The sequence below is a fragment of the Silurus aristotelis genome, assembly GCF_946808225.1.
Source record: "Silurus aristotelis genome assembly, chromosome: 24".
Classification (NCBI taxonomy): domain Eukaryota; kingdom Metazoa; phylum Chordata; class Actinopteri; order Siluriformes; family Siluridae; genus Silurus; species Silurus aristotelis.
This window is the reverse complement of record NC_139597.1, coordinates 18,907,276-18,921,153: the sequence shown is the minus strand read 5'-3', so window position 1 is coordinate 18,921,153 and position 13,878 is coordinate 18,907,276. Positions and strand designations below refer to the sequence as shown.

Here is a 13,878-nt window from a genome sequence, read left to right as displayed (position 1 = left end):
AGCAATAAACCCTACTGTGATGAATCTGAGCGTTGACTTCACCCCAGACCTGCATCCAAACCCTACATCGCTTTAGAAATGCCTTTCATAATCTTCACAAATCTAGTGGAACATCTTCCTAGGAGACTGGATATGAGGATTGAATGTGGAACAAGAAGTTAATAATAATAATAAACGATATGCAGATCTACTACTGCGCAAGCTGTCCACAAACTTTTGGTTTCCTGCCGTATTATTTTTTTTGGACCCTGTTTTTGACCCAGTCTCTGTCTTGGCATGATGTCACTCAAACATAATCATGACCCTCTTGATCGTAATGATTGACGTGACGGTGCATGCGAACGGACTGGAGAGAAAAAAAAAGAGAGAGCGACTCGCATATTTCCGAACATTTATATCTATCGGTCGACTTTATTTAAAATAGAGAGCGTACGTCAAGCTGGGCCGTCTCACACCGCTCACACCGTCTCACACCGCTCGCCAGATTACATCACCTTTATAATTACAAAACCCCGGCCGGAATCATGCGAGCACGTAACCATGGCTACTTCGGCTGTAACGGGGAAACACTGTACACGTTATGGTTGGAGATATTAAGGCATTCATTCAGTAAACTGTACATTAAACACAATTAAAGGTTAAAGGTCCTCCCTTATAAATAATCGAATGAATGAACAAAGAAAAGGCGGAGAGAGAAGCGAAATGGATAAACGAGTCCATGTGGGTTGCAACACGAACGCGATAAGAACTGAAAGGACCTTTGAAGGAGGTTCTTGGGAAGAAAAAAAACAGGCTGACTGCTTCAAGGTCTATCCGTTCCAGAGAGGGGAAAAAAAGATATAATCTTGAGAATAAACATGTTCTGAGACGTCAGAGAGGAGGATTAGGGAATATTTCTGAAAACAAAAGTGTCACTACGAGAAGCCGGACGATGATTTATTCGATAACCGTCTCTAAAAGGGTCAGCGGATGAAGGAGGAGTTTGTCGCTCTGATAACCCGCTGAATCGTTATAGCCTGGAGGAGAAATATACACGTGACGGCCTCAGAGAAGGAGAAACGCGTTCCTGTACAGTATTCAGTGTATACACGTTCAAAAGGTTTTTTTTGAGTCCTTCCAGATGAAAAAAAAAACTTTTAGGTCTTTAAGGTCATCGTGTCTCTCTCTCTCTAGCTGCTGATCTTGGTGAGCATCTTGTTGATGGCTTGTTTGACGTGAGTGGTGGAGCTCCGGCGCCTGCTCTTTCCTTGGACGGCGCGGCGACGGCGGACCTCGCGACACAGCTCGTGGAAAGCCTCGGCCACGGTGCCGGCGCTCCCCGCGGCCCCCGCGGTCCCCGCGCACGCGGAGCACTCGTAGAAGGCGCACGCCATGTCGGCGGCCAGACGTTCGCCCTCCTCCGTGGCCACTTGGCGAGCGTGCTCCAGGTCGGCCTTGTTGCCCACGAGCACCAGAGGCACGTGCCGCGGCTTCCGCACTTCCTCCAGGAGGCTGCGCAACGGAGCCACATCTTCGAAACTCCTGCGGTCGGTGATGTCATAGACCAGAACGAATCCGTCACCCCAACGCATGTGGCCTTCCTTTTGCAGCAAGTCTTCCTGGGTGAAGGAAAATAAAAGCATGAAACGCATAACTCCTCCGTTCAAATGAGTTCAAAGTCATGATATTTCTTCACATATAAAATAATCTTCCGATTATTGCTCTTAGTGGCCAAAATGGGTACTGCAGACAAATAATATTAGACTAATAATCACGCTGCCCCAAGCTCAGAGACAAAGTGACATGCAGGACATTTGTTTTCCAGGGGATTACAGCGCTTTTGTGTGTCTTTCATGAAAAACAATGAGTGTTTACCTGCCCCGCTGTGTCCAGAATCTCCATGCTGACCATCTCATCATCAATACTTGCTTGGTGTCTGTATGTAGACTCTGTATGTAGAAAGAAAGAAAGAAAGAAAGAAAGAAAGAAAGAAAGAAAGAAAGAAAGAAAGAAAGAAAGAAAGAAAGAAAGAAAGAAAGAAAACATCCGATTGCTAAATGTCTTTTTTGGACATCCCCATTCCTAAGTTCTAATATCCTCCACCCTGTGGAGAAGATGTTCCACTAGTTCTTGTATAAGGGTGTTAGTAAAGTCCTCCATGCCAGTCTTCCACAGTGGGATGAATTCCAATTCAGTGTTCATAGCTCTATAGCAGGCCACTCAAGATCTTCCACTTCAACCCATATCTTCATGGAGCTGGCCAAATTGACAAAATGTCATGTTAGCACATTTAAAAGATGTGCCTAGAACTTTAAGGAACAGTTTGGTTGAACCATATAAAGCAAATGGAAACGTCAGGTGTCCCAATACTTTTGGGTCATGGGTCCCAATATGGTATAAATTCTCTAATTCTCTACTGTTCACATAATCAGTGCTCTGTGATTGTGTGTGTGTGTGTGTGTGTGTGTGTGTGTGTGTGTGTGTGTGTGTGTGTGTGTGTGTGTGTGTGTGTGTGTGTGTGTGTGTGTGTGTGTGTGTGTGTGTGTGTGTGTGTGTGTGTGTGTGTGTAGGCTTAATGTCCTGGACACGCAGCAACCCAAACAGAAATTGATTGCAGGTCTCTGTTTCTCTATAGCCCAGTCTGAAAGCTTGTAATTTTCTGGCATTATATTCTGAAGCTCCCTGAGGCTATCTGAGGTTCACGCTGTGCTCTAGCAGACCTGCTACTGAAGCCTGAAGGGGAAAAATAACCAACAAATCACAGAAAATATCACCACATTTCTCATGCTGACTACAATAAAATTCTCAACAAACTATTCTGCATCGACGTCCACATTGTTGAAGAATGTGGCAGGATTGAGAGAACATTCCTCCATCAGACGGCTTTCAATCGGCTTCCTCGAGCTACTGGGATACTGAGGAAACGGGATACTGAGATACAGGGATACTGAAATGCCAGGATACCAAGATAATGAGATAATGAAAAATACTGGGATACCGTAATACTGGGATACTGGGATAGTTGCATATGGAGATACTGGGAAACTGAAATTCTGAGATACTGGGATACTAAAAATACTGAGATACTGGGATACTGAGATACTAAAATACTGGAATACTGGGATAATTGCATACGGAAATACTGGGATACTTGGATACTGAGATACTGGGGTACTGAAATTCTAAGATATTGGGATACTGAAATACTGAGATCCTGGGATACTGAGATACTAAAATAATAAGATACTGGGATAATGTGGTACTGGGATACTGAGATCCTGAAATACTGGGATACTGGGATAATTGCATACGGAGATACTGGGATATTGAAAATCTGAGATACTGGGATACTGAAATACTGAGATCCTGGGAAACTGAGGTACTGAAATACTGAGATCCTGGGATAATGTGATACTGGGATACTGAGTTACTGAAATACTTGTATACTGGGATATTTAGATACTGGGATAATTGCATACGGAAATACTGGGATACTGAAATTCTGAGATACCGGGATAATGTGATACTGGGATACTGAGATACTGAGATAGTGGGATACTGGGATAGTGAGATACTAAAACTTTTTTTGAGTGAAAGTAAAAAGTAAAATAATGAAGTAAAATACTGATACCAGAAATCTCTACATACAGCGAAATTCCAGTCTGTTATTGAGTACTCGTCATCCCACACACATCCATCAACTCTCTCATCAAGCTCTCAGACAACACAGAGACATCTGGTCCACTTCCCCGCCCCAAAAAAACTGCCGGTGATGCTAAATCATTCATTACCTTCTGCCATTTTTTCGCATGAAATTTCATGTGGACCAAAAAGCAGTGATAAGAGACGGGTTATGCCTGTCTTAGACAGGCATCAGACTCAGGTCTCGCTTTTAAATCCTGCCTCAACTTGAAACAACTTGAGGACGAACTAAATACAGGTGGAAAAATCAGGTGTACAGACACTTTGTATTTGTATTTATATATAAACCATGAGCTCTGAAGTTCAAGGCAAAAAGCCCCCTTTGAGAAACCCGAGGGCTCTGAGAGTAACGGTGTTCTTACCCAGCGTGGGGTCATACTCCCAGATGAAGCGGTTGGTCAAGAGCCTCACCACCAACGCTGCAGAAAAAAACAAGAAACAAAGATAAACATGTTTTCTACAATCAACCAAAGTGTGGTATTACAATCAAGACGTCTAAAGAAAGGAGGCAATGTACTGAAATCATTCGTGTTGCACAAGATGAATGAAAAAATGAATGAAAATGTTGAAAAATTGTCAAATGTTGCAGCCAATGACCTCATCATAAATTATACCGCTTTAAATCCTGCAAGGTCACGCCAAAGCTCTGACCATCACCGAGGAGAAACCACGTAATTCAGGTTCTAAACGCATGAGGTTGGTCAAAGCCAATGATGAATTATGGCTATGAGTCAAGAAAAAGTAACAAACTACTGAAAAGATTATGTATCAAAAAGTTCCAGACTAGTTTCGTAACATGCCAGCAGATGGCAGCACGAGGCTGCACGCACAGTCACAGGGAGCAAGGGGACACGGTCTCACTTCCGGACCCACCCTACATGCCAGATTCGGCTCCTTTGCCCTCTACCGGAGGATGAAGAGCCGTGTAGCACCATCGCAGTACTTTCTTGTAAACAGAGCGAGTCTCTATAATAAACTCCATCAGACACAACAGCGTCTGGGGTGCAGTCGGCATTCCGACTCACCTTAAAGGTTCTTTTACTCCAAATCGTATCTTCATGGAGCTTTGTGCAATTTCTGGAACAGGTTTTGGAGGTGGGAGCTCAGTGGTTAAGGCATTGGACTTTGGATCGGAAGGTCACAGGTCCAAATCCCACCACCACTGAGCACCCACTGCTGGGCCCTTGAGCAATTAACCCTCCCCTGCTCAGTTGTAAGTTTCTCTCTGGATAAGGGCGTCTGCAAAATGCCATAAATGTAAATGTCTTCTGGAACAAGTTTAAGCAAAGAGCAATTTTCAAAGTCGTCCTACACGTCAAAGACGTCCTACACAGCAGTGTGTCTGGGAACGGTCTGGGAAAGAACCGAAGTCCCAATACTTTTAATCTGTATAGTGTTTAGTCTTACGTTGTTACAGAAGAAGAAGAAGAGAAGAAGCAACACGATATCGTACAAGTGGACGGTGTGGGTCATCAGTTCTTCAGGAGAAAGGTGTGTACGTGGCGTGTGCTAAAGCTGGAACAGAATGCTCCATCTCTATCTCCATATCTCGTTCTTTAACTTGCCGTCTCTGATTCTATCTCAGCCCTTTGAAATCCCGTGCCACGGAAACGTATCCCTTCATCGCTTGCTCCTGCAGAAAGCCAAGCTCACAGCTCCATGCCATTCCTGTAGGTATTCCTGGTTTACTGTGTGTGTATTTAGTGTTTGCGTGTGTGTGTGTGTGTGTGTGTGTGTGTGTGTGTGTTTGTGTGTTCCCGTGTCCTGTTCTCTCACAGCCCTGTCATGTGCCTGACTGCCCATAAATGGGCTCCAGCGGTCCTGTAGAGCCTCCAGGAGGATTCTTTTTCAGCATGTGAGGCAGCATTGTTACCTGGCTTTCACAGCCACTCTGGCTAAAATTACTCCATTATTGAGAAGGAAAGAACACTCATCTGTGTGTTTGGGTGTGTGTGTGTGTGTGAGATGCATTGTTTTTCATAATACTCTACGCCCCAAAAAAATACAGTGACGTACAGTGAGCTGTCGTACACTGCGAGCTGCCAAAAGTATCGGAACGCCCCCGCTTTTCCCGTATGCATGGTTCTTCCTGACCCAAACCGATCCCACCAACTTGAAGGCACACAATGGTATCGTACCTCTTTTAAAATAAAACTTCCCATTCACCTGAACTTCAAAATCCATATCTATTCCAGCAACGCTCCACAAAAGCCAGCTCCATGAAGCTAGGGTTTCATAGGTCGGATTGGAAGATCTCGAGCGTCTTGATGTAGAGCTTTGACCTCGATACTTTACCAAGTACTACGTCTGATGGTGAAGGTACAAGTCGTCGCACAGATACTTCAACTGTCTTGGTTCAGATTTGATCTCTTTTTTTTTTTGTAATGACTGGACACCATTTGTAGGAGAAGGTGTTGGAGTTCCCAGTGGAAACAGACGATTATCAAGAAAGTTCGAGGTAGTAGGTGCTGAAGCTCAGACTGTACTCTTTTAAGAAGGACACGGAAAGAGAAAACAGGTGGTAGCTTAGTGGTGAAGACACTGAGTGTCGGACTACGGACTTCTGAGACCTTCTAAGTTTTACATGCTCTGGATTACTGATCACAAGGTTGGGAGTTCAAGCCCTGGTATTGACAAGCTGCCACTCTTGGGGGCCGCTGAGCGAGGCCCTTACGTTTTCCTTTGGCTCTGTAAAGAACCTGTGACAAAAATACAGCACTTCGTCTTTAATCGGAAGGTTGCGAGTTTAGATTCCGGCACCACCAAATTGCCCCCCAGCTGGATGTTTAACCAACGCCAACGCCTGGATTTCTCCAACCAGAAATAAATGACACAGTAGATACACTCAGTGCAAACCAACTTGAACTAAAAAACTGATCCATAATGGCTGGAAGTAAATCGTTATTTTTAACAATCCGGCAAACAAAAACTTCCTGGGCATGACTCATCTTTAGGGAGACTTGGGAACTGTTTATTTGTGTGTGTGTGTGTGTATGTATGTGTGTACAGTGAGGAAAATAAGTATTTGAACACGCTGCTATTTTGCAAGTTCTCCCACTTAGAAATCATGGAGGGGTCTGAAATTGTCATCGTAGGTGCATGTCCACTGTGAGAGACATAATCTAAAAAAAAAAATCCAGAAATCACAATATATGATTTTTGAACAATTTATTTGTATGATACAGCTGCAAATAAGTATTTGAACACCTGTCTATCAGCTAGAATTCTGACCCTCAAAGACCTGTTAGTCTGCATTTATAATGTCCACCTCCACTACATTTATTATCCTAAATTAGATGCACCTGTTTGAGGTCGTTAGCTGCATAAAGACACCTGTCCACCCCATACAATCAGTAAGAATCCAACTACTAACATGGCCAAGACCAAAGAGCTGTCCAAAGACACTAGAGACAAAATTGTACACCTCCACAAGGCTGGAAAGGGCTACGGGGAAATTGCCAAGCAGCTTGGTGAAAAAAGGTCCACTGTTGGAGCAATCATTAGAAAATGGAAGAAGCTAAACATGACTGTCAATCTCCCTCGGACTGGGGCTCTATGAAAGATCTCACCTCGTGGGGTCTCAATGATCCTAAGGAAGGTGAGAAATCAGCCCAGAACTACACGGGAGGTCAATGACCTGAAAAGAGCTGGGACCACCGTTTCCAAGGTTACTGTTGGTAATACACTAAGACGTCATGGTTTGAAATCATGCATGGCACGGAAGGTTCCCCTGCTTAAACCAGCACATGTTCAGGCACGTCTTAAGTTTGTTAATGACCATTTGGATGATCCAGAGGAGTCATGGGAGAAAGTCATGTGGTCAGATGAGACCAAAATAGAACTTTTGGGTCATAATTCCACTAAACGTGTTTGGAGGAAGAAGAACGATGAGTACCATCCCAAGAACATTATCCCTATTGTGAAGCATGGGGGTGGTAGCATCATGCTTTGGGGGTGTTTTTCTGCACATGGGACAGGGCTACTGCACTGTATTAAGGAGAGGATGACCGGGGCCATGTATTGCGAGATTTTGGGGAACAACCTCCTTCCCTCAGTTAGAGCATTGAAGATGGGTCGAGGCTGGGTCTTCCAACATGACAATGACCCGAAGCACACAGCCAGGATAACCAAGGAGTGGCTCTGTAAGAAGCATATCAAGGTTCTGGCGTGGCCTAGCCAGTCTCCAGACCTAAACCCAATAGAGAATCTTTGGAGGGAGCTCAAACTCCGTGTTTCTCAGCTCAGGCCAGAAACCTGACTGATCTAGAGAAGATCTGTGTGGAGGAGTGGGCCAAAATTCCTCCTGCAGTGTGTGCAAACCTGGTGAAAAACTACAGGAAACGTTTGACCTCTGTAATTGCAAACAAAGGCTACTGTACCAAATATTAACATTGACTTTCTCAGGTGTTCAAATACTTATTTGCAGTTGCATCATACAAATAAATAGTTTAAAAATTATACATTGTGATTTCTGGATTTTTGTTTTTTTAGATTCTGTCTCTCACCGTGGACATGCACCTACGATGACAATTTCAGACCCTCCATGATTTCTAAGTGGGAGAACTTGCAAAATAGCAGGGTGTTCAAATACTTAGTTTCCTCACTGTATATATATATATATATATATATATATATATATATATATATATATATATATATATATATATATATGTGTGTGTGTGTGTGTGTGTGTGTGTGTGTGTGTGTGTGTGTGTGTGTGTGTGTGTTCCATGGTGACTGTCTGGGTCATTGCATTTGGGTTTCAACATCACACCGTAGCGTACGAAGCCACCAGAGAGTGGGTGTTCACTGTGTCTGTTGTGTCGCCGGTTAGGGAGCTGTGAAAGCACCATTCAGCAGCACTGCGATACATTATTCCTGTTTCAAGGTCATTCTTTTCTGCCCTCGTAGAACCTACACAGCGGTGGCAGTCAGAGGAAAAGTGGACATCATAGTGGTTAAGCACGTGTCTCCTGCAGCAACAGTTGCAGGTTCACCCTCAGACATTAACGTTTAGGGCATTTTTTTAAACGACCTTGAGACCAGACTAACTTACAATTATCGTATTCATGCAATTAAGCAGGTGAGGATCGAGGGCCTTGCGCAAGGGCCCGACTGATGGTGCTGAGATTTGAACTCCATCGCGAGGAATACGCTTCAGTATCTCTGATTCGGACCGAAGAAACCTGATCGATTGCATTGGAAAGCGCTTACGGGAGTCACGTGACTAAACGACGAACGACTCACACTAGAAGAGTCAAGAGGTAAACGACTCGGTTCTGTTTTCTCTGTGATGCGCTGCCTAGCGTATATGGAAGTCACGTGATAAAAGAACGAACGACTCGAGAACTAGAAGAGTCGAGAGGTAAAAAAATGATGATAAAAAAAAAGATGTTTCCTGCATGTTACCTACAGGGATTTTCTGATGCTTTGCTCACAAATCACTCTTCTGAGTCGCATTTAAGACTTGTTCAAAATTAACGAATGGTTCATGAACAGCTCATCATTAATCTCTAGGATTTGACCCCATAAGGAAGTGGTAGCTCAGTGAATAAAGCTCAGAAAGTGGTTTAAGCTCCATTATTGCTCACCTCAGTTACCCACAATGCCACTGAAAAACATAGACATGGTGGCTCTTTGGCCTGTCCAGATCTCCTCCCTCCTTTCAATATTTATGCTAATACCTCCATCAATGTCAGTGCGCTAGCAATCCCGTAGGTCGCTAAGTAGCCGAGACGAATCCCTGTGCTAATTTAGCGTCCCGGAATTAAAAAATTTCCATTAGATTGACACTGAAATGCCGGAGAGAGCTTTTACGGCCTTAAACTAGCGAGATCCTAGAATTAGCTTTATGCTATTAAATGTCATCATAGCTCTCACAGGGAAAACACAATTTTTTGCCAATTATGTGTTTCAGGATGAAATTCTGGGCTACGGAAGAAAACGGCGTGAACGAGTTTTGTAAGAAAGACACCACAGGAGCTGTCAGGACCTGCATTGTGTTTCGTTTGCCCAAATAAACGATTCAGTCCCTTTTACAGTAGATATATAAGCGGCAAGCTGCTCCGTCTTCATATAAAGAGGACGCAGGACTCCTTTTACACCAGCACAGACCCTGTGGGATGCAATTACCTTCTGCCAAACTGGATTTAAACGTAGCTATGATCGAATTGTGCCACGCTAATCAACAAAGCCGGGGCGATTAGAGGCTGGCGCTAACGTAGCGCGCGGTTTGCGGATCTGATTGATTCGTGGCCGTGACACGCTGTGGTCCACCTGAGCATATGCTATGCATCTCTCGAAGGCTCCAGTTGCTTTTTCTAATAACAGCCACTCTTCTGAGAAGATGTTCCACTAGATTTTGTGGTAGATTTGTGTTATTAAAGTCAGGTGAGGAGGCTCGAGTGCAGTAGAGTCGAGAACAGAGCTCAGTGCTCACATCGGCTTTGTCTTTTACCTCAGAAAACCCCAGAAGATCTCAATCACGTAGGAGATTACAATCTAAAATGTTAGCGCACTTTTTTAAACGCCCGTTATGCTAGCACTTACGTTCGAGGTCCTAGATTTAGTTTGTTTGCTATTTAACGCCAAAACACAGGAGCATTTTCCAATCAGTCTGGTGTTCCAATACCACTGGCGAAACACTTATCCAAATAAGGAGATCTGGTTTCATACACAAGTACACACAATGGCACAAACGCTACATGAAGCAGGCTTTTCAAATTACAAACACATCTGTACAGATGTTTTATATTAAAGCGATCGCCATCCGACAGCTCGCGTTAGCTATAAAAGAGGTCCGGTTCTAATTAGCGCGAGCTGAACGCCGCTCGAATTACAGACACGCAAAAAAACGTAACGAACGTAAAAAAAATAAAAAGAGCTTCAAAGACCCAAACAATTTGCTGTAATGAGAACAAAAAACCTGCTCTGATCACTTCACTTTCACCACGTTTCCGACATCTGGACGGATTTCTATTCTCAAAACGAGCCGAAGGATGTTTTCATCTCGCGGCAGCTGCCGCCAGATGTTTCGGGTTTTAGAAAGGTACGAACAGCCATGACGCTGAAATCGTCTGGTGATTGTGTTGCGTTAGCCGAAATGTAGAAAATGCTACAAACGGTTTGGAGAAAATCAGGAGGTTGAAAGTATTGGGACACCAGACTTTTTTATACCATTTGTGGTTCTTCCACAAACGTGAAACAAGAACGTAACTTGTTCCAGCATGACAATGCGCCCGTGCACAAAGCCGGCTCAATAACCACATGGTTTGGAGTGGTCAAGATCTTGCTGCTATAGACTTATAAACCCCTGATGAAGACTTTCAGGGTGAAGGTGAAAAGTTGACTGCACTCCAGACCCCCTCAACATCTCAACATCTGTACTTGTGTCACCAATCTAGTGGAACATCTTCCCAAAGGAGGAGGTTAGGAATAATCAGTATTTTGGAAATTGATCACCTCAGTATCTTCTAATTACAAATCCAGTCCATTGTGATGTTTACAGTTTTACTCACTGAGCGTTTTCTCAGATCAGAAACGAAATTCTCAAACCTCCATTCAATCGCTTGTGCACGTCGTAAATACAATTTCTCGTCGCTTCGATCGAATTCCGGACGAGTGTCTGCTGCTTCCTACATTATCAGTTGTTCATGTTGACCAAAATACTGTATATTCTACTGGTTTCACCTGAAAAACAGCAGCAAAAACATCTGGGCATCAGTTCATTGTGTAAGTCCTTGAATGCAAAATGGTTAAAAAACCAGTTGTGAGAATCTGTTGAGCTTAAATTCCTATTAAACGTTTTGTAAATGTGTTGAATTGATGAATTGTGAATCTCGGATGTCACTAATGAAGGCGAGTGAACGGCGTCAGATAATCAACCAGTTCTCTAAAACGGGTCAAAGGTGTATCTCGTGAACCTTCAATTGGAGAGTGAATGTGCTGAAATTCAGATACCAAACAGAAGGACATCAAATTTTCAGTCTGATTGGAATTCGATCTTCATCGACACAAATATTTCCTTTTGAGAGATGAACTGAGGATTTTTAAGAAAAGTTCAGGCTTTTTTTTCAAGAAATCCAATCCATTGTGCTGTTTGTACATGTTGTTTTGAGAAATGCACTGCAAATACTGAGGATGATTAAAAAAAAGCTTCAAAGCAACAGAGAAAAAAAAAACTGTAAATAGAGGAAAAGCTTGGCGAGGTCCTATAACCTATAATCGAGTAATCAATCGTTTCCAGACGTCTCGCTCGAGCCACTACGGCTTCTTTCCCTGCATTACGTACGGAGACAAACGACTCCGGCTTTCTCGTATTGTTTTTTTTTTATTAAATGATTTCAATTACCAGTGACCCCCAGCAGCACACATATTACTGATCGCTTCAAATGACTCATGCGGTGCAATTTCCTGAAGCAGGACGTAATTATCCGTCACGCCACTGCTGCGGTTGGTGCTTCTATTTACGATTAGAGAAGAACACAGCGGAGGATGAAATGATGTATTTCTGATTACGACCCATTTTCACTCAATCCCAGGATGCACCGGATTTCTGTTCGGAAATGATTCGATAGATTTTTGGGTCGAAGCGGAGCAGCCGTGGTCGTCCCTCGTTTCGTCGCAGCGCGCGAGCGCCAAGCGCATGGATGTAACCCGAAGATAAGCAATGACACAAACCATTTCCTCTGAAACGAGCCGTAAAACAGATTTGCACCGGTAACTTTCCAGGCTACTTCCTCTCCAGGGAGGTCAGAAGCCTCTGCTCGGACCCCAGCGGAATATCCAGAGCAACACGCGCCGCTGTGCACGTCCACGCTCTAAACAAGTGGACATCGGGGGAGAGGTTCATATAATAGTGGAGGATCAGGATGTTATGGGAAACAACTCATATCAAGGATTTTTTTTTTTTTTTTTTTTTTACATTTGCACATTATAGCATGAGATGTTACTATGAGGAACATAATGAGGATTTCGGTTTTGAAGAAAACTCAATCCCATCGAATTATTATACAAAAATTATTACACAAATTCATTCCTGTAGCACAAAAAAATTTTTCCCTGATTGTGTTCCTATGTTCCAGAATCATCACATACAATTATTCAAGACTCGAGGTTTTATTAAAAAGTTTCGAGATTCATTTTGTAACACGCCACCAGGGGGCAGCACAAGCCTGCACGCACAGTCACAGGGAGCACCGACTGAGTTTTTCGCCGGAAAAAACACGATCAGGAATGTTGTATTGTTGTTGTTTTTTTTTTTTTTTTTATGAAAGTGTGTGAATGTAGATAAAAAAATAATTAATAGTCTCAAAAACTTTTGATTTCACCTCATACACTATATAGACAGAGGTTTTGGAGCTACCTAAACATAATACAAGTGCTTTTTGAACACACTGAGTTCCCATTTGCTCTTATGAAAAGCTCCACTCTTCTGGAGAAGATGTTCTACTAGTTTTCGTGGAGATTTGTGCTCCAATAGCATCAAGGGTGATTGATTTAGGGTGAAGAAACCTGAATTTCATGCCAAAAATTAAGATCTTTTACTCCAACCTAAGGATCTTCAGAAGCATTGTCACAGAGTTACACAAGGTTTCAGGTTTGGCGTTGAAGGCACTTCCTGTTTTAGGGTTAATCCCGGTGTGTTATTTGCTCTCGGAGGATCTCGTTTGCGCAGGTGCACTGCTGAAAATCCTTGTAATGATGTGCCTTCTACTGTTCCTTCGTCCTGTTTATGGCCCAGATCTTTACAAACAGAGGAACAATAGAGCAAAGAATGAGATCCTTTCACACGAGGTCCCACTTGGCACCTTAAGTAGGCTGATGACCGGGTACAGTTTCACACTCTTTCTACAGGTGTAAAAAAAAACACACACAGCTTACTGTAGACGTATCATGGAGAAGTGAAGAATGAGCTTTGGAGAAAGAATCCAACAGGTCTGAATAATGATCATTTCTTTTGTGGACAAAAGTTTGTGGACACCTCAGCATAAGATTGGTATATGCTTCCATTTCCAGTCCTCATTTGCTGTTCCACTCTTCTGAGAAGATGTTCCACTAGATTTATTAGTAAAATCAGGTGCTCCAACCCATAAGTCTTCATGGAGCTGTGGTTTGTGTCGTTTTGAAATTGGAACCACACACACACACACACACACACACACACGGGTGGAAAAGCCGGGTGTCCCAATACAGTAC

General features: G+C 43.2%; 1 protein-coding gene across 1 annotated transcript in view; it reads right to left on the bottom strand.

The window, feature by feature from the left end:
* Nucleotides 1-381: 381 nt before the first annotated feature.
* The window catches only part of rerg (RAS-like, estrogen-regulated, growth inhibitor), a 23,847-nt gene continuing 10,350 nt past the window's right edge, over nt 382-13,878 (bottom strand). Inside the window, exons 3-5 of the mRNA XM_083527800.1 lie at nt 4,044-4,100; nt 1,855-1,928; nt 382-1,598 (exon numbers count right to left, since the gene is read on the bottom strand). Coding sequence (XP_083383926.1) covers nt 1,170-1,598; nt 1,855-1,928; nt 4,044-4,100 — 560 coding nt within the window. The 3' untranslated portion in view covers nt 382-1,169. The remainder of the gene's footprint in view (nt 1,599-1,854; nt 1,929-4,043; nt 4,101-13,878) is intronic.